Source organism: Gossypium hirsutum, chromosome A03, assembly GCF_007990345.1.
Source record: "Gossypium hirsutum isolate 1008001.06 chromosome A03, Gossypium_hirsutum_v2.1, whole genome shotgun sequence".
NCBI classification, from domain to species: Eukaryota; Viridiplantae; Streptophyta; class Magnoliopsida; order Malvales; family Malvaceae; genus Gossypium; species Gossypium hirsutum.
Window position 1 is genome coordinate 106,705,640 of NC_053426.1, and position 21,940 is coordinate 106,727,579.

Genomic DNA, 21,940 nt, shown 5'->3' on the forward strand with positions numbered 1-21,940 from the left:
ATAGCCGTGTCTATAAGTCAGTATTGCCCACGGGTAGGCCACACGGGCATGTGTCATGGCCGTGCCCTAAAGTCAGTGTTGCACACGGGCTGAGGAAGTGGGCATGTCCCGAGTCACACGGACGTGTGGAACCCTAAGGCATGAATTTCTCCAAGTTTTTCTTAAGTTCTTAGTTAAGTCTAAATCATGTCGAATGTATGTTTTGGGCCTCGTAATCCCATTTAAGGAACATATTGCTTATGAAAAGAAAAGTTTTAAAATTTATCAAAATTTTATGGCCTGGTTTTGTATAGTTGGTTGAGTTAAGTTAGGTAACACCTCGAACCATGTCCCGGCATCGGATATGGGCGAGTGGTGTAACACAAATATATTTAAAACATGTCTAATTAATCATCCTAAGTACCTAACCAATGTACTATTATAGGTATTTCACATATACTAACCAAATCAATCTAATTAAAACTCGTTCAAACCAATTCTAATTTCATACATATTTACTACTAAAACTTATCATTTGATAACTTTAACTACTAAAACTTATCATTTGATAACTTTAACATTTCTTATGTATACCATTATCATATTACAACATTATTTACAAACATTTCTCAAAATGACAAACACAACATCCTAGGTACATGCCAATTACCAAAAAGAAATGTACTTCACCACAATGAGTTCGGGATCGGTTCTGGATGCTGATTCAACAATTTGGCTTTAACCTAACCTGCGTACGGAAACAAACTGTACGCTGAGTATAAACTCAGTGGTATTTCTATAATTTGAATACTTATTAAACAAGAATATTTATACATATAAACACACAATAACAAAAATCATTTAACAAATAATCAATTTCATAGCACATCATTCATAACACTTTCAATTCTTATCTATTACTATTTCAATCTCATGATTGATATTCAAAGAACTTTTCTCAATAGGATATACATATCATTCACCATGTCAATAACACTATTTCATGAACTCGTTGGTTCATACATTTCAATTTCATAACTTAATTCAATATCCTAATCCAATTCATGTTCATATCATCCAATATCATTTGTATTGTCAATTCATTTATTTACCTCTATTAACAGGACTCGAATTTTGGTGGATACACAGATCCAACCAAAACACATCAATATGACACCCAGTACCTCATCGGATAATTCGAAGTATTAGACTGACACCCAGTGTCTCATCGGTCTTCCCGAAGTAAGTTCGTACCCAGTACCTTATCGAATTTATCTGAAATAATAATGTGACACCCCGTGTCTCATCGACTCGAATTCGAAGTATCCCTGAACTCTTCCAATCCTAGGGCATGCCAACTATATCTGACTCAACCCGATACAGTTAATAAGGTTCTTCAATTCACTTTTCATATACAATCAATATTCATATCAATTCAATTAATCACACATACTCATAATTCAATTCAATTCAATCCAATTCAATTCCACAATACCAATACTCACCTCAATTTCACTTACCATACATATTAAATAATCAATACAATAATAATTATTAATTTTGGATTATAGAAATACAAACCGTAATTCTCGAGTTACTCCTTAATAATCTTATTTTTTCCTTTCTTAGCCGAGGTCTCCGGCTCAAAGTTACCTACGGGAATCAAAAATTAAAATTTATCAATACATTACAATTTAACATTGAATATTTCAATTTATACACAACTTTTGTCTAAATTCCAATTTAGTCCTTAAATCAAAACTAACTCTTTTCTTCCAAACGAATTTCATATCTTATTCAATTTCCTCTTTAAACTAATTTCAACTCTCTAATTTCACCATAAAACCCTAATTTTGAAATTCTCTCAATTTAGTCCCTATTACTTACAATTTATGATTTATTTTACAGTTAAACCCATTTTCACTTCTAACTTGGAATTCTATCAATTTAACCCCTAATACTTCAATTTATTCAACATGAAAAACATCTAAAAATTCACCAACTTCAAAAATTTCAACTTAAATCAAGTAGTATTTTGTTCTAGGATTCCAAAAACATCAAAATTACAAGAAAATGGATTAAATTGACTTACCAATCACACTTTGAACCTTAAACCCTAATTTTTCCTTCTTTCTTTTCTCCTTTCTTTTTCTCCCTATTCTTTTCTGTTTCGTTTGCCTTATTGTTCTTTATCATTTATTTTTTCTTTATTTACTTTATGCTTATTATATTATTACATTATTATATTATATTATAATAATAATTACTTAAATAATAAGTAAATACATAAAAATTACAAGTATATGTACATTAATATTAAACATGTCACTAATAATACCATACACCTGTCAAGATTTGGTTTAATTACTTATTTAGTCCCTTAAATTTTCTCTATTCTATAATTCAACTTTTATTCTATTTACAATCTAGTCATTATACCTATTTACTCTTAATTTAGACAAATTCACCTAACTAAAACTTAATTAACCACACAACTATTTTCGTAAATATTTACGAATCTGTTTTACGAAAATGGAGACCCGAAAATATAATTTTTCGATACCCGTAAATTTTGGGTCGGTACATTTCTCCCCCTTAATAAATTTCGTCCTCAAAATTTACCTAAAAAGAGGTTGGGGTACTGAGATCTCATTGTTTCTTCCGGTTCCTAAGGCACTTCCTCAGTACTATGACTTCACCACAACACTTTTACCAATGGAACTCGTTTATTACGTAACTCTTTCACCTCTCGAGCTAATATCTCAACCAATTCTTCTTCATATGATAAACCAGGTCAGATTTCAATACCTTCTGTTGAAATGACATGAGAAGGATCTGATCTATATCTTCTGGGCATTGAAACATGAAAAACATCGTAAATCTTTTGTAATTCAAAATGGCAAAGTTAAACGGTAGGCAATTGGCCCAACTCCTTTCTACAATTTCATACGGCCTAATAAAACGAAGACTTAATTTTCCCTTTCGACCAAATCTCAAAATTTTATTCCAAGGTGAAACTTTAAGAAATACTTTATCACCTACAGAATACTCAATATTCCGACGTTTCAAATCTGCATGTGATTTCTGTTTGTCAAAAGCTGCCTTAAATCTATCTCAAATCTTCTTAACAGTATCCTCCGTTTCTTGAATTAAATCCGGCCCAATAATCTTTCTTTCATTCAATTCTATCCAACACACAGGTGTCTGACATTTGTGACCATATAAAGCTTCATACGGAGGCATTTGAATACTCGATTGAAAACTATTATTATATACAAACTCAGCCAAATATAAATAACGCTCCCAACCAGATTCAAAATCAGTAACACAAGTACGAAGCATATCTTCCAAAATCTGAATAACTCGTTCAGATTGTCCATCAGTCTGCAGATGAAAAGCTGTGATAAAGTTGAGTCGTGTACCAAGAGAATCATGTAATTGTCTCTAAAATCTCGATGTGAACTGTGGATCTCTATCAGAAATTATTGATACATGTATACCATGTAATCTCACAATTTCCAAAATATAAACTTCAGCAAGTTTCTGGAGTGACCAATCAATTCAAACTGCTATGAAATGAGCTGATTTTGTAAGCCAATCAACAGTTACCCAAATAACATTTTTCTTACTTGCTGACAACGTTAATCCCATTAAAAAATCTATCGTAATATAATCCCATTTCCATTCAGGGATATTAATTGGCTAAAGTAATCCAGTAGGAACCTGATACTCTACCTTTACTCATTGACAATTCAACTATATCTCTTTTCATACCTGGCCACCAATAAGATTCCCGTAGATTACGATACATTTTCGTTCCTCCTGGATGTAATACAAAAGGACTATCATGTGCTTCATGAAGTATCAATTCTTTCAGTTCTAAAACATCTGGTACACAAATCCGATTATGAAATCTCAAACAACCATGATCATCAATGCTGAAATTCTCTATCATGCCATTCTGAACCATTTCTCTTTTCTTCATCAACTTCTTATATTCTAATTCTGCTGACTTGATCCGATTAAACATCACTGGTTTAACTTTCAATTCAGCCAATAAACTTCCATCATCACTAATGCTAAGCTGTGCAAACATTGCTCGTAATTCAATTGTTGTTTTTCTACTCAATGCATCAGCTACAACATTTACTTTTCCCTTATGATAATCAATAACACAATCATAATCTTTTAAAAGTTCTATCCACCGATGCTGTCTCAAATTTAACTCCTTTTGAGATAGAATATACTTGAGACTTTTATGATCAGTATAAATATAACATTTCTCACCATATAATTAATGTCTCCAGATCTTTAGTCTAAAAACCACGGCAGCTAATTTCAGATCGTGCGTCGAATAATTACGCTCATGCAGTTTCAATTGATGAGATGAATATGCTATCACATTTCCATCTTCCATCAAAACACACCCGAGACCATTCATAGAAGTATCATTATAAATAACAAAATCCTTTCCCGACTTTGGCAAAGTTAAAACTGGTGTTTCAGTCAGCATTAGCTTTAACTTCTCAAAACTTTCTTAGCACTGATCATCCCAAACAAATGGAACATTCTTTTGCAACAGCTTTGTCATGGCAAGGCTATATTTGAAAATGCATTTACAAATCTTCGATAGTAACCAGCCAATCCTAGAAAACTACGCACCTCTAACACACTTCTCAGTGCTTTCCACTAAACAATTGCTTCAATCTTCTTCAGATCAACTCTAATTCCATCGTCGATACCACATGTCCAAAAAATACAACTTCTGATAACGAAAATTCACATTTTCTAAGCTTTCCATACAACTATTTCTCTCGTAATATTTACAAAACAATTCTAAGGTACTACTCATGTTTAGATTCAGACTTCGAATAAACCAGAATATCATTAATGAAAACCATCACAAACTAATCCAAGTAAGGTTGAAAAATACTATTCATAAGATCCATAAAAGCAACTGGAGCATTTGTTAATCTGAAAGGCATTACTAAAAATTCATAATGGCCATACCGTGTACAAAATGCTGTCTTTGGTACATCACTTTCTTTCACCTTCAACTGGTAATAACTCGATCTCAAATCAATATTTGAAAAGACAAAAGCTCCTTTTAGCTGATCAAATAAATCATCAAAATGAGGTAACAGGTATTAATTTTTGATAGTCACCTTGTTCAATTGTCAATAATCAATACACAACCGCATTGAATCGTCTTTCTTTTTAACAAACAACACTAGAGCTCCCCATGGTGAAATATTAGGACGTAAAAATCCTCAATCCAATAAATCCTGCAACTGTACTTTCAATTCTTTTAGTTCGGTAGGTGACATACGGTATGGAGGTATTGATGTCGGAGCTGTACTAGGATAAACTTCTATTGGAAATTCAACCTCTCAATCGGTGGTAATCCCGACAATTCTTGAAAAATACATCAAGAAGTTCACAAATAGTCCAAATTTTACTGCATTGACTTTCAACAGAATCTGAATTAAAATTTATCAATACACTACAATTTAACATTGAATATTTCAATTTATACACAACATTTGTCTAAATTCCAATTTAATCCTTAAATCAAAACTAACTCTTTTCTTCCAAACTAATTTCATATCTTATTCAATTTCCTCTTTAAACTAACTTCGATTCTTTAATTTCACCATAAAACCCTAATTTTGAAATTCTCTCAATTTAGTCCCTACTACTTAAAATTTATGATTTATTTTACAATTAAATCCCTTTTCACTTCTAACTTGGAATTCTATCAATTTAACCCCTAATACTTCAATTTATTCAACATGAACAACATCTAAAAATTCACTAACTTCTAAAATTTCAACTTAAATCAAGTAGTATTTTGTTCTAGGGTTCCAAAAACATCAAAATTACAAGAAAATGGATTAAATTGACTTACCAATCACACTTTAAACTTTAAACTCTAATTCCTCCTTTTTTTTCTCCTTTCTTTTTCTCCCTATTCTTCTCTGTTTTGTTTGCCTTATTGTTCTTTTTCTTTTATTTTTTTCTTTATTTACTTTATGCTTATTATATTATTACATATTATATTATATTATAATAATAATTACTTAAATAATAAGTAAATACATAATAATTACAAGTATATGTATATTAATATTAAACATGTCACTAATAATACCATACACTTGTCAAGATTTGGTTTAATTACTCATTTAGTCCCTTAAAATTTTCTATTCTATAATTCAACTTTTATTCTATTTACAATCTAGTCATTATACCTATTTACTCTTAATTTAGAACACCTAACTAAAACTTAATTAATAGCACAACTAACTCCGTAAATATTTTTAATAAATATTTACGAATCCATTTCACGAAAACGGAGACTCGAAAATGCACTTTTTCGATACCCATAAATTTTGGGTCGTTACATAACATGTCATGCATCCTTGTGCATAAGAACAAGCTCACACAATGATGATAAAATTCATCCAGCTCATTTGAAAAAATGTTTGGTTACTCATTTAACATTCAGCCTGCTTTCTGACTTAATTTGGGAAAGCATACACAGGGCATTATTGCTAGAAACTACTCCTAGCTTAATTCTTAATTTAAGGAAAGACTGTTGAATGATTGGTTTGGTGAGAGCATCTGCTAGCTGATGTTTAGCAAGGACATAACCAACATGAAACTGGTTATTAAACACCTTTTCCTCACAAAATGGAGATCCAAATCAACATGCTTGGTCTTCGAATGAAGAATCAGATTAGTTGCCATAGTGACTATACTTGAATTATCACACCAAATTTTAGGTGGATCGAGTAAAGTGACACCAAAATCTTTCAACAAAGACTGAAGCTAAAGTGACACCAAAATCTTTCAATAAAGACTAAAGCTAGATGATTTCAGATGTAGTGTCAACAAGGCTTCCATCCTCTGCCCCAGTTATAGATTTAGAAACAGATAATTGTTTTTGGGACCTCCAATAAATGATGTCAGATTTAAGAAAGACATATATAGAATGTCGGCCATCAGCATTACTACCCTAGTCAGCATCAAAATAAGCAGCCAGAGAAAGTAATTCACTTGGAGAAAACATAAGTTCATAGTCTAGAGTTTCAAGTATCGTAGGATTCTTTTTACGACAATCCAATAAGGCTATCGTGGTTTATGCATATATTGTGCCACTTTGTTAACATTGAATGAAATGTCTGGTTGTGAATGACATAGGTATTGAAGCGATCCAACTATGCTTTGATAGCTTGAAGGATTACGAAGGAGTGCTTCATCATCTTTGGTTAATTTGTGTCCAACGATCATAGGAGTAGGAACTGGCTGGGATTTTGTCATAGCTGCTTTGGTAAGCAGGTCAATAGTATATTTTTGTTGATTATGTATAAGTCCTTGGCCAATTTTTTTTACCTCAATACCAAGAAAATATTGTAATAAGCCAAGACCTTTCAAGGTGAATTATTGATGAAGTTGTTGAACAATCAAATCAAGCATTTGTGGTGTGCTTCCAGTGAGTAATATATCATCAACATAAACTATAATATAGGTAACATTCGACCCATGTTGAAGAATGAATAAGGATGAATCGACTTTGGAGGAGATAAAGCCAAGTTTTTAAAGGAATTGTTGAACCTTGAGAAACCAATTTCGTGGTGCTTGTTGTAAATAATAAATGGCTTTGTTGAGTTTGCAAACAAAAGGAGTCCCATCTGCCCGATGTTGCTTGAAACCTAGAGGTTGGATTATATTGTTGGAAAAATCCCAGTTTGAAAATAATTTTCTTGCACAGTGGAAAATAAAAATTTTGAAAACCGACTTGGTTTGTGATATTTATAGCAATAAACCTTAACAGAATTCACACCTGTGTTTTTGGATAAGCGGATCCTTAATGTTTTCTGTAATGCCCTGATTTTTGGGACTGGAAGTATTGGGCCTTAAGTCTGGGTTTGGGTAGAAGACAGCCCGAATAATTTGGATGTTATTATTATTATTATTTAGTATGTTAGTTTAGTAATTAAATAAATTAAGAAGGGTTTATGGTGTGGGAAAAAGTCTGGGGCTCAGCCCATAGCTTTAGCAACATTCTTAAATTTTGCCTCTTAAGGAAATCTGGGCATAAGGCCTTAAAGATAAGTTGGGCAGAAGCTGGGTATAAAGGAATGCCTGGCCCAGTGGTTAGGCACGCTGAACAGTAGGAAGGAAGGCTGGGGTTCGATTCCCAGAGTGCGCAAACATGTTTTTAAGTCAAAGGCTGTCGCAGGCAGACCTTAAGAGTTGTTGGGGCTAACTCATGTCACAATAAGGAACTCAGCCCAGTGGCAAGAGATGTTAGAAGGCTGAAGGGGACCCCAGTTCGAGGCACGGAGCGGGCGAGACGTTTATTTTTTTAAGTAAAAGGGTTGCACTAAAATAGGCTTTAAAAGAATTCGCGAACGAAGTATGCCGAAAGGATGTCGGTTCGATCCCAGGGGAAGGTGAAATTTTGATTTATCTTTTTAAACAGCCGTGACTGCAGCAGTTAAGCCTTAAAAGTAATTGTGAGAAGATTATGTCACGAGAGGAGCTTCAGGGCAGTGGCAAGCAGCATATATGGGTGCTTGGAGGTCTCGGATTCGAGCTGCTGTATGCGCAATGGGTTACCTTTTTGCTACACGCGTGGGGGGAGTAATTCAATTGGACCAAAACTCTTCCAAGCAGCAAATTGAGTCGGCCAAGCGGTGGGAAAATGGTGGCTGCTAATTGGTAGGAAGGATTTGGATGGAATTCAAATTAGGTGGTGGCTAAAATTAAGGAGAAAAACATGGAATTTGAACTTGGGAAGGATTTTATGCCTAAATAGGACTCATGGTAGTACCAATTCGGCTATAGGCAATTAAATGCCGAAAAAGCTCTTAAAATTTTGGCTTGTATGGGTTGTTTTTCTTCTTTGTTTAGTTTTGGGTTTTTTTTAGTGTTAGTCGATTTAGGTTGGGGTCATTCACATCTATTATTATTTTTGAGATCGACCTTCATTCTTTTTTGTTCATCTTTTCTTCACCAAGCTTAATCTTCTACTCCTACCCATAAGTCATTTCTCTTTGATTCTCTTCTCATTATTGCCGAATATAGAGACTTTTCTCCGTGCCAAAAAGCTGAACCTCACAACTCTCTTATCCTTCTGCCGACATCTCCCCTCTACTTCACAAACTTCTATTCTCCATCTCGTTTCTTCAAAAGCCGAATCACCTATATCTATCCTCTATTCGTATTTTGGGTTAGATCTACAACAAATCGGGAATAGGAAGGTACTTGGGAATGTTTTTGGCAAGTAAATATTTGGTAAGTGCTCAGAATCCCTTCTCTATCCATTATTTGGTGATTTAAAGAAAAACCGAAAACCCCTATATGCAAAGGGTGCCTGTCGACTAAACTAAAAGAGTTTAGTGGTGTTATTTGATTTGTTTTGCTCTAGTGTGGATTAAAGGCTACTGATCGAGGGCTTGGATAATTGGAACTACTAGATTTAGATCTAGTCCATATTCCGGCAAAGGTAAGGACTTTAGTGCCTAAGGTGTTAATGGCCGATTATTGGTAAGGGGATTTGTATATAAGTTGTTATGGATTCATAGTTTAACGTGTTAATAACTGATTGTAGGCAACTCGTGTGTGGAACTCGTCAACATTTCATCGTAAAACAGGTGTGTAAACGACACCCACTAGTAGACTAGATCGGCAAAAGCCAAAAAGTCAAAATGCCGAAAAGTCGGCATTTCGAGAACTTGTGAGCGTGCGAGCGCTCGTGGGATTGTTTGTATTGATAATTTTGGTATATTCAATGGTAAGATTGCAAAGTGTGCAATTTCGTGCACCTTGGTGAATTTGGGCTTCGATGGACTGAAATTGAGTAATGGGCAACGGGTCTATTTCGGTAAAAACGTCCGGTCAGTATTCTAAAGACATGTTAATAACTGTAATGAGCATGAAACCCTAAAAAAACTAATAAAATTACTGAAATACCTCTGTAAGGTAGAATTACCGTAATACCCTTAAAGGGGTAAGTTTACGATTACGCCCCTTGAAATTAAATAACTGTTCTTACGCTATAATCTGACTGTCTTTCTGAAGCATGCCTTGTTAATTATATATATATATTCTGCATACATGTCATACTGCATGGGGTTGGGTTTTGTTATGGATCGAAGAACCCGTTCTGGTGGTTGTGCCACATATTCTGATATAAGCAGCTTTGCTGCGGATTATAGTTAGTGTCGCAATTGGTGCTAACACTGTAAGTGTAGGGATGGCGTGGGTGATTTATTCCCCGCAGGAAATGTAGGGATGGACGGAGGCAAGTGCAGGGTTGGATGGGATTATCATGCATTAACCATATGAGACTGTTTTGTTATGGGCCAACTGTATTGAAATGGGCCCACCTATGTTAATATGGGCAAGGCCCAATATATCTTGACTTGTAATAGGGTTACGGCCCAGATTAATATTGATATGGACTAAGGCCCAGTTAACTCTGATTTCTGAATAGGGCTTAAGCCCAGTAAAGCTTGAACTAATTTGGGCTCTGGTTGGGCTACTTTACACACTGAGTTTTCCAAACTCACCCATTCCTTTTTACCCTTGCAGATGAGCCTTAAACTGGGGACTTGGAGCTGGTAGGATTCAGGGTGGCCACGGGGACAACGCAGATGGTTTTTAATTAAATTAGTAGTTCTTTAAGTTATATTTCGAGTTGTAACAATGCTGCTTTAGTTATTTTTAACTATTTTTAGTATGTTTTGTTAGCTTAGATATGATATTGTTTTAATTGTTTGAAATTGAATAGCTCTAGGGTACGTTTTAAAAAGGTTACTTGATTTCAAAATATCGCGATAACAAAGCAAAGGTTCCGCAACGAAGACGTTTTCAAAATTAATAACCTTTTCAAATGGTTTTAAACGAATTGGTTTCCCATGAACAATCACTCAGTTAAAGTGTGGCAATGGTTGTGTGCATGTTTAGGATTGGATCCATGGAGAGCTGGGTACTTAAGCAGTCTAATTGACTCACCTCCTCTTTTCTGGCATCGTATCTGGTGCACAGCTTCTATTCACTTTAATCTATAATGAAGATATTCTTTAAACACTAAGAAAGACTTTAGATAAAACATGACTTTTCTAGTAACACTTTAATGTGACACGTCAGATTCAGTCATAACGTCTGGGCCGGGTTTGGGGTGTTACATTTTTCGACTTTCAACCAAACGATCTTCTCTGCTATTCTCGTACCATGAACTACTTCGAGTGTGGCCTCGAACCAAATGAATCAAAACACAGAACTAGAAAAAGTTTTCCTTTAAGGGTGAAAATGTAAATTCTCTCTTTTTTAATAGAAACCGTTAAAATTGTTATTCTGAAAAATATGCTTATAAGTAGAGAATAAATTCTCTCTATCTTTTGGCAAAGTAAAAATATATGAAAAGCTGTGTTTCTAGTTATATCGGTGTAATCTATTTATAGGAAGAGAATGCAGAACCCTTGTAGAGATGTAAAAGTTTATTTCCATTAGAAAAACGATATCCTAGTATATAAAGGTGTGCATGGGCCGGGCCGGGCCCAAAAAAAAATTTAGGCCTGTTTTCCAGGCCCGAGCTCAGCTCGGCCCGAAATATGGGCCTAAAAAATTGTCCAAGCCTGGCCGAAAATAAAATTGTTAAGCCCTAGCTCAACCCGGCCCGACCCATATTAAATTTTTTTTAGCTTATTTCATTAAATAAAAAAATTCAAAATATAATAAATCAAATACATTTAAAAATATAAAAATAAATATTAAAACAAGAAACAAATAAAAAGTGAGACTAAAACAATTCTTAAAACAATACACAAATTGAAAATATAATAAAAAGTGGTTATATTAAAATTGAAAATAAAATGTAAATATGATTAAAAATAAATATATATATTTAATATATAATTTGGGCCGGGCCCAGGCAAAAAAGTTTTACCCGAGGCTCGACCCGTTTTCTAAATGGGCCTCATTTTTTGCCCAAACCCATATTTCGGGCCTATATTTTTACCCGAACCCTCTATTTTTTGGGCGGGCCTTCAGGCCAGGCCAGGCCAGGTAGCCTGGCCCATGCACACCTCTAATAGTATATAAGGGATGGCAACCTTAGTTAATGATATTAGGGTTTTTTCGTCTCACCTCTTTACATGAGGGGTTTTGGGCCACTCTCACATCGGGTCCAATTACGAGTACTTCCTCGGCTTTTTTGACCTAATACTCTGTAATTTGATTCAACCTAATTAAAATTTTCTATTTCCCAAATAAACTTTAATACCTACACATTAAATAATTTTCTCACCCAAATTTTACTTGAGCAATATTTTGACAATTTTACCCCCTATAAAATTTTGATGATTTTACCCTTATTAAAATTTTGAGAAATTTGTTTAATATGTCACAACTCACATGTTCACTATGACCGAATGATTTATCTTCATTTTCGAGCTTCAAAACAATCCAAAAACATAAACTCATGCTTCTATCATTTTTAAGTAATCCTATATAAGATTGCAAGTTTCCATTTCCATTTTCATTTTTGGAAACCTACATTTATTTCCAAATGATTCTATTTCTCCATTTTGGAGAAAACCATAATCATTCATGAATGTTTCTTATTTCTCTTTCTCTATTCATTCTGTTCATTTCTATTTAAACACACAACTCATTTCTAGTTTTAACGAGCTAGCGGAGGGACCGATTAGACATATATAGTTGATGCTCAAATGATTTATAATTAAGTTTTATCTTTTCGCTTATTAATTATAAACTCATTTAGTCACAAATGAGTTATCAAGAATCAACATTAAAATAATCAATCTACGTGCGGTGTACTGCAAGTATGACAGGTCGGTTGTAATATTTTCAGTGTTACAATAGAACACCTGAGTGTTCCAAGGATCAAACCTAAGAGAGTTCAGTAACCAAACGATTCTAATCTATAGCATGCAATTTGGGAGTCTAGCTAACTACTCACTAAGTGTCATATTACGAGAAATCATAATCGAGGGTGAATTAAGCTAATTAATTATCTAAAAATAGAAAAGGGCCAAATTGGAAATCACTAAAATTATGACACTAGCAAATTTGAAAATAGACAACGGTTGGTTGATTTTCATGTTGTTGGTTAACCTTTGAATCAAGGATCTAAATTGCTAATGCTCTTAAATTGACTCAATTTTCCATTTCGGCATCAAATTTACCAAATTAGACAAATTAGTCTAGCCTATCTCTCGACCTTAGCAAACTAACTTGGGACGGTCTAATTGGTGCTCGATAAGATCTCCTCTCGATCTCACTTATCTAAATTTCCCCTTATGGCCATCAATCCTATGTTTTGAATTCTATTTGATTTAGTCTCTAAACCTAAAAATCAACTACCCAACATTTCCATCAACCAACCACCTAAGGTTTAGCCATTCATACTCACCTCTAAACACACAAACAATAAATATTCAAATGAAAAGTGCAGTAACTTAAATTCAAAGTGAACTTAAGCTTTCTTGGAAAACCTTGGATAACACAACAATGACAATAAGGTAGTTGAATAAAAATATCAAATATATGATTTTTTAACAAATGAAATAAAGCTTAATAATATTAAACCAAAGAATTAAAGTGTAAATACAAGGGAAGTTAATGAGATTTTGCCACACGTGATAAAATCTCAACACTGCTTGTGAAACTAGTGTATCAAATAATTATCCTATATATAAATTTTTAATACAACAAGAATACTTGTACCAATTCTAAATTGGAAATAACGTCTTGCAACCTATGTTTAGCAACGCTACAAAACATACTGGCTGAATAAATCTCAAATATAACCCAACAAACAGCCTGAGCCAATGGTTGTGGAGATATTTAAGACCACCATGGAGCGTCACCGGTTCTGAAATCTGTTTCCACCCATGGAACAAATACTACCTTCCCGTCTTCAACACCAGCGTGTGCCAATGCCAAGGACTGTTCGATCACACAATAAAGTTGCCCATTAACTCATTACTATAAACAATTAGATTATATATATATATAAAGAAACTATAACAAAATGATACAAAAACATATTCTGAGCACAAAAAATTTTGGATGCCTAAACTTTTAAATACAATACTAAATGCATGTGTTTGTTTGGCAATGAATCATGAGGGATAAACCTATTCTAAGATTCTTTAATAAAGAAGAGCATCTACATTATATTTCCAAGCGGTTTATGGCCTGATGAGATTTTCCTAATGTTGATGAGTGAAACAACCAAAAATGTATAACTTAGCTGTCAATCAGACTCACCAAGGGGGCAGGTCCTCTCACAACTCTTCCTTGATCGTTGTATTGGGATCCATGGCAGGGGCATATGAACTTGTTCTCGGCTTGATTCCACGGAACAACACACCCAAGGTGTGTGCACACAGCATTTATACCATATGTTGCAAGAGTTCTGTCCTTCTCTACCACTAGGTAGGTTGGGTCTCCCTGAAAATAAACAAAATCCATTTTTATATCAACTTTCATAATGCAGTTACTGCTACTGCTCTCGTTAATGGTTTCTCATGCCTAACATTAGCAAGAGACAAATAACCTAAACATAAAAAAAGATTGAGCTCAACCAATGGCAAGCATAGCTCATAAGTCACTGTTGACCGCCAAAGAACTTACATGGCAAACAATTTCCTAGAAGAAACCAGAGCTCTTCGTTATTTCATGTTGAATGCTCTTAGGATGGTCTGAAACATTCAATTATAACAAACTGTAATTAACACCATGTGTACTTACCTTCAATCCTTGAGTCAGGGTTCGGTCCCCAGGGCCATGAGTCTTGAGCCATTCTTCGGCAATTACATCATTTCCGATTGCGTCCTTGGCAACGGTGCCACCACCGGTACCCCGTCCCCTGGTAATAAAGGTTTAATACAAACAGTGATAAATGATAATGAGATAACCTATCAAGTAAAGCCAAATCTTTTGAATGAAAATTCATCAACCACTTAATTAGGGAAAATAACATGGTTTATAATTTTAATATTTGATGACAGTAAGTTGAATAACTATTTTTCCATGGTTTCAGAACATGCTTATAATTGATAAAATAAAGGATCAATTCTATATATACTACCATCATATTGGAGATAACATAATACTTGACCAATTTCATGCTTGTGGTCATACTTAACCACGATCATGTTGTTCTGCCTATAAGAATTAGATGCATCATTTAGCATCCTCAGATCTCGATACTTGATTAGGAACTGAACAAGGAAAGAGGAGGAGAAGTTACCCAGATGGGACAAAGAAGGCTGCATAAGGAACCAACATGAAACCTGAGGGAAGTGAAATAGCCCCCAACAGAAGCAGATTCATGAGCTGCCTCTTGCCCATGTCTGGCACTCTATCAGCAGGGATGCTAGTGGCCTGGCATGTGATCCTCATTCCCTTTTCGTTTTTGACCATATGGGTTCTCGTTGGTTTCACAAGAAACGCTCGTGATGGGCAGAACATGCCACTCTTGCCGGCGCATAGCTGTTTCATACCAGAACACACACACATAAAAAAAAGACCTTCAGTAAAAAGTCTTGAAGGAATAATTTACAGAGTAATTTAAAGTAATGAAACGTTTTGGGATACACCTGCGAAGGAGCTGCAGGGGAGAAAGTTGAGGAAGCCATGATAAACAATAGTTGGGGTTTAGTGGTGAGACGGATGGCGTGTGTTTTCCATCCCTTATTATGCAGATGAGTGATCAAAGTTCTATCGACCACCGTAGCAAGAAGATAAGGCACGTATGAAGCTATGGTTGCCACATGTTTGTGGAATGTGGACAATGGTTCTCGCTCTTCGTTGCAAGTGGCCTAGCCCAATCGCACAAAAATTCAGGACTTTCACATACTGCAACGTCAGTTGGGGTCCTGGTCCAGCTAAATGGGCCGCAGTAGCACATATGTTTCTCTCATCTGCTCTGCGTTTGCTTCTTTGTAACACCCATTTTTATGTGGCCTGCACTCACCGTCCTTTTCCATTCATTTTCAGTTCTGTTTTTTTTTTTTTTTTAAGTTCTCTATGTTTAGCAGAGCCCAGGGTGGAGAAAAAAAAATCCCAGTATTTATTATTGCTAAGAACAATGATTAATAGTGGTGATTTAGTGGATGTTGTTTGAACCGAATCAGATCGGTCAATTAGATAAAAAAAATTGATCAATGTATTGATTTAGAATGAGACTTTGAATGGGTTAAATTTGTTATTATTGAACTCGAATTTTTAATTTCTCAAAATTTTAATAATTTTATAATTCAATCGTTGGGATGACGAATTGATGTTCTGATCAATTCAACTTGGTGTGGTTTAAAAATATTAGATTTAGTAGATAATTGTCTATGGTGTTGAGCATATGTGTGGTGAGGATAGTGCCATAAGGATCAATTTGTCACTCCTTGAACCATGTCTCATGCTAAGGGTTAATTTCTCATTACATTTTAGAAGTGTTTTTGAAGAGTGTTGTGTAAAAGTGTTTTTTTAAAGTTTGGTTTAAATTTTAAGTGTTTAGTAAAAAATGCATTAAAAAAATAAAATGTCAATTTTAAATATGATGTTATAAAATAAAATATGCATTTAAATAATATTCATATTAAAAATTATTATGATATTTTAATAAGAATATAAAAAATAATTTATTATAATTCATTATTAATATTTATATATATGAAATATAAATTTCAAAAAATTTAAGTAATTAATATTAATTTTTTTAAAATTTAATTTGAATATGTAAGTTATATTTTAAATATATAATGTTATATATTTCAAATAAATTTTAATACGAAAATAATTGTAAAATTAATATAAATATTATATAAAATACATTGGATTATATAAATAATGGTTAAAAATATCATTTTACTCTAAAAGTGATTTTCCTAAACATGAAAGTCAATTTTATGTTTGAGTTCAAAAGCAGTATTTAAAAAAAAAAACTTAAGTCATGTTTTATTTGTTTTTTTTTTAAGTTCAAATTTTCTTTGTAAACTTTCATATATTTGTAATTAAATATTAAGATATATTTTTTTAAAATTACATAATTAAAAGAGTAAAATGATGTCATGGTACAATTTTAAAGTGCCACATAATCACCTATTAAATGACATTACAAAGCAATGAGTAATTTATTGATGGAATTCAAGTTCAGAGAAAAAATTAAGGACCAAATTGAGAAAATTTAGTAAATTTAAGGACTAAATATTATTTTATTCTTTGCTCTTTTTTTGACACATTAATAATTTACATTATACAAAGTTGATGGTAAATATTTAGTATACAAACAGTGTAATATTTTAACACTACAAGCAAAGTTAAAAAAACTGTCATGTACTTTTTTTTTATATTTATTTTTTAAATATTTTATTATATGTTATAAGACACATATCATCCTTTCAAATTTTAATGATAAAATAATTAAATTCTAACCTTTAAATAGGAAAATGAGTTTACGATAACATGTTCGAACCCACGTAATTTTACACTAACAACAATATGAATACTTATAATAAAACCAACCAAATTACTAGATTTGGTAGCAATCTTTTGATTAAATGTGAAGAGAGAACTTTAGGTTGGATTCCAAATCATGGTAGGAAATATATTATATTTTTGTATCCATCAATTGAAAAGCGATGAGCTCTAACCTTAGGTCCTTAATAAAGAAAGTAGCTTCAACATGCGCCAGAGAGGCATGAATGAAAAGGATTGGTACGTAAATTATAAATTGGGTATCCTGCTTCACTTAAGAATTCACCCTACATTAGTTGGTAGTTTGGTGTATATTCAAAAAGTAGATTTTGGTACCTGAATTTTAATTCGGTTTATTAATGTCATCTCTCTTACATGGCTCTTGACACATAGGTCAATTGGATGCAGCCATGTGGTAAATAAATTAATCAAGGTCATGGGACTTGAAAATATTTATACCAAAACTTATTTTAAAGAAAAAGAAAAACAAACAATACAATTAGCATGATTAAATTAAAACCCATTAACGGTTATTAATTAATTACATTTTTCTTTTTTACAATTAGCATTTCTTTTTTGGTGAATTAAGAAGCAAAAATCAAGATTTAATATAAGTTTTTGTTATACTAGACGTCGATAATGACAATAAGAATGATCACAAAGTAATAAAAAATAAAAATAAGAACACGCAGATTTTTTGTGGAAAACATTTATTAGGAAAAATCGTGGGCAGGGGAGGAGAAATTCACTAATGTTAAAAAATAACAGTACAAGAGGTTTGCGGTTATGCGCAGTTTTTAAGGGTTAAATAACCCGTCTAATAGAAGAAATATAGTCTTATACAGATTCAACTTGTGTGACAAGGTCTGTATCAAACGGCACTCAGTCATTTGCCCCCATAGATTTCCAACTTTACTTTTTTATTTTATTTCTTTAATAAATAAGTTATACCTCAAAATTTTCAAATCGGATTAAAAAGGATTGCATTACACAAGTTTAATTAGTTGTATGTAGTTCTTATATGAATAAAAACATGTTAAAAGAGAGATTTTGAGATGAAAAAGGATAAAGATTAAAGGTAGAAATTTTTTTATGGTGGGAAACTGGGAATGGATGAAGGAAATCAGTTATTTTTGGTATGAAAATCTAAAGTATTCATAATAATCTAGAAATTTTTAAAAATTAGCAATTCATAATGTTCATAATGGACAATTAGCCAAACTTGTAATTGCATGGTTAATTTAATTTGTATATAGGAAGGGTGGAAATATTTGAAGAATTTCGCCTTGACTTTCACCTTCTTCGCAACACTTATAATTATAGTTTTATTAATGCTTTCTTTCATTAAAATTATTTTATTTTTATATTTGTGATTTTCTTTCATTAATAATAATAATAATAATATATTTTTTAAATTATGATAGATGAAACAAGAATGGAACCCTTTTTCTTGCTACAACAAAAATTGAACATATTAATCTATTAGTATCAACATTCAACTATAAATGAATGGGTAGCAAAACATTAATTACCTGCCTGCTTAGACCATTTTCAAGAAATAAAAATAAATCAACGCAAACTCATAATAACACTCCATGCCTATTTGCATTCACCATAGCTAACCCTATTTTCTATTTTGCTTTTATTTATCATCATCTTTTTTTTTTTAATAAACGCAGGTGAAAATTGAAGCAGGTGCATCAATATTATTATTTTTTAGCATAATATACAATATACCTGGAAAGCTAGCGAATAATATATAATCTAGTTTATGTCAACCTATTCTTTTGCAACATATTTACTTCCAAATGCTTAACAAACTTGACAATAAATTGAATGACCTAGTAATTTTATAATATTTCATATCCAATCCGATCATCATGTTTGAGTTACAAGATATCACATTCGTTGCCAAAGTAAATACAGTTAATTCACAATTCAATTTATAACTTAAAACATCCCAGTATAAGTTAAACAGGCATATAAAACATTTTGTGTTTATTTTCAAATCTTATATGAGCTTACGGAAGCTTTATTGCTAACTTGAGTTCGAATTAAGACCAAATTGTAACGTTTGCAAAATCTTGGGTTGACGTTGCGACGTGACTCTTTGTTTGGTGCTCGTTATGACCTCGAGCAACGACATCACCGCTTAAATTTTTGCTTTGTTTTTCATCACGACGTGACTTACTGTTTTCAAAAATGACAATTTTTAAACTAGTTTAAGAGATCCGTATAATCTCATTTACAACTAAACAATACTAATACAACAGCATATGAGGCAAAGCATACCAAAACAAACTTCGAAATGACATTAAGCAATTAAGTTCCAAGTTGACCAATTTTTATACAAACTCGATTTAAACCCTAGGTACATGTCATTTACAATCGAAAGGGTATTTTACAAACTTTGTTGAGTCATAAATGATCGTCTGGATGTTGACTTCAAGGAATACTTGAACCTGTGCACAGAGAAAATAAACCGTACACTAAGCAATAGGGCTCAATGGTACCTTTATGATTCTAGAAATTATAATTTAATATAAAAGCATAGGAATATGTATGTGAACTCAAATTGTAACTTATATAAGTTCATATATATATTCAAGTATGTATATCCCATTAGGTAAGCCAATTTACTTAACATTTCAACATTGTCATAAAAACTATAATTTTTCTATTTACCTTTCAATCACATAACGAGGGCATTAATTCAATCAATCTATTATGATTTTATCTATTGTCATAGACCTTATACTTACAGATCAATCCATTTCACATTATAATCCATATACGACATAATCGTTTTGTACCACATTTGTATACATATACCTATTCGATAATATACCATATTTGTAACATGTACTGAATCATATACGCTCATCAATCATATGCATAAATACTTAATTTCATATTATCTCATTTCAATCATATTCGAGCTTATTAGCTCATTTACTCAATCGACCCTTAGGGCTCGTTTTCGACTCATATTGCATGATCTTTTATATGCTATCACATATCACATTTCATAAATATGCAATTACACCAAATCAATTCACATTTCATATCAAATCTACCCTATAGCCAAATCTCATTTGTATAATCTTATTAATCTGACTTGGATTTTCAAGACAGATACTTAGATTAGTCAATCTGTATCTCAAATTGGCATTGTAGTGCATCATCGGATAAACTGAAAGAAATATACTGACACACATAATGCATAATCGAATAAACCGAAGAATGTATACTGACACACATAGTGCACCATCAGATATACTGAAGCAATTATATTGGCATGCATATGCATCATCGGATAAATCAAGGAAGTTATACTAACACATATAGTATATTACCGGAAAAACCGAAGTATAGACCTGTACAGTTAATAAAGTAACCAATTTCCAATTTCATCACATAGTTCAATTCACATCCCGTCATTCTCAATTCAACATCAATATATCATATACTATAACATAATTCAATTCAATTTCATATCAATTTCCTATATCATTTAAGTCATACAACTTTCTATTCTATTCAATTTAGTCTCTGTCTCGATATTTAATTTCAGTCATAGTAATTCAACTTAATAACCAGTAATAACTCATCTAAATATTATATAATGAAAAATGTTATGAATATGCAGTAACTAGATTGGTCTCGGGTCATAGAAATACAAACCGAAATCTTGCGTCACTCGTTGTTGGCTCTTGCATTTCCTTTCTCTCTCGACGGTCCTGCATCATCTTTAGCTATGAATAATAGTTCAGGAATAATACAATATCAAATTCCAGCCAAATCAGAATTAAATACTAAATCTCACACATTTACAAATTATTCAATTTAGTCCCTAAAATCGAAACAAGCATAACTTTTGATTTAGAGCCTCAAATTTAAATTTGATTTCACCAAAACTCATCAGGGACTCTCTTTTTTCTATCCCTACCAACAATTCTTGATAGTTTTTCATTTTATTCAATTTGGTTCATAATATATGAATTAATAATTAAATTTACAATTTAATCCTTTTCACATATTAAGCTTAATTTCTAACAATTTGACACTTAAATCATTCAATTCTCAATAATGCCAACTTTCAAAAACTTTAAAACAGTTTTATAAATTAGTACATGGGCTAGCTAAATTAAATTCTCATTACCTCAAAAACATAAAAATTATAAGAAGAAGACTTAATTGAATTCACCTATGGAGGGCCGAATATCAAAAGCTTCAAGGATTTTCTTTCTTTCAAACCTTCAGCCAAGCGAAGAAGATGAAGAAAAAATATCAACTTTTTTCTTTATTTTGTATTATATAGTATAATTAAAGATTAATTAATTTAAGCTTAATTAATTAACCATTAATCAATGATAGTCGGAATGTCATTATATGCCACTATCTCATATTATAAATTGGTTTAATTACCATTTGGTACTTTTGACTA

The 21,940-nt window shown here is 32.5% G+C and overlaps 1 protein-coding gene and 1 long non-coding RNA gene across 4 annotated transcripts; one reads left to right on the forward strand and one right to left on the reverse strand.

Annotated features, from left to right (window-relative positions):
* The first annotated feature begins 8,864 nt into the window (after positions 1 to 8,864).
* LOC121220959 (uncharacterized) lies at positions 8,865 to 9,644 on the forward strand. The gene is made up of 3 exons (XR_005918242.1): positions 8,865 to 9,282; positions 9,416 to 9,493; positions 9,599 to 9,644. It is a non-coding gene; the product is annotated as an uncharacterized lncRNA (long non-coding RNA).
* A 3,932-nt stretch (positions 9,645 to 13,576) lies between these two features.
* On the reverse strand, positions 13,577 to 15,796 carry LOC107886732 (cytochrome b6-f complex iron-sulfur subunit, chloroplastic). Of its 3 annotated transcripts, XM_041101056.1 has the most exons (6): positions 15,621 to 15,796; positions 15,272 to 15,513; positions 14,770 to 14,887; positions 14,653 to 14,667; positions 14,271 to 14,469; positions 13,577 to 13,962 (listed from the first exon to the last, which is right to left on the reverse strand). In XM_041101056.1, exons 1-6 carry the CDS (start codon positions 15,657 to 15,659, stop codon positions 13,934 to 13,936), a joined length of 642 nt encoding a protein of 213 aa, XP_040956990.1. In that variant the 5' UTR covers positions 15,660 to 15,796; the 3' UTR covers positions 13,577 to 13,933. The 3 variants fall into 3 exon arrangements, with proteins under 3 accessions (XP_040956990.1, XP_016666274.1, XP_040956992.1); XM_016810785.2 differs by lacking the exon at positions 14,653 to 14,667 and having other exon boundaries at positions 14,287 to 14,469; XM_041101058.1 differs by lacking the exon at positions 14,653 to 14,667.
* Positions 15,797 to 21,940: the final 6,144 nt, after the last annotated feature.

What these genes read in the sequence shown, in the direction of transcription:
- LOC107886732 (XM_016810785.2), bottom strand. Translation starts at nt 15,659, where the DNA reads ATGGCTTCCTCAACTTTCTCCCCTGCAGCTCCTTCGCAG. An exon ending in CCCCTGCAGCTCCTTCGCAG is followed by an intron (nt 15,514 to 15,620) that starts GTGTATCCCAAA and finishes GGTATGAAACAG; the next exon opens with CTATGCGCCGGCAAGAGTGG. An exon ending in GCCTTCTTTGTCCCATCTGG is followed by an intron (nt 14,888 to 15,271) that starts GTAACTTCTCCT and finishes CTTTATTACCAG; the next exon opens with GGGACGGGGTACCGGTGGTG.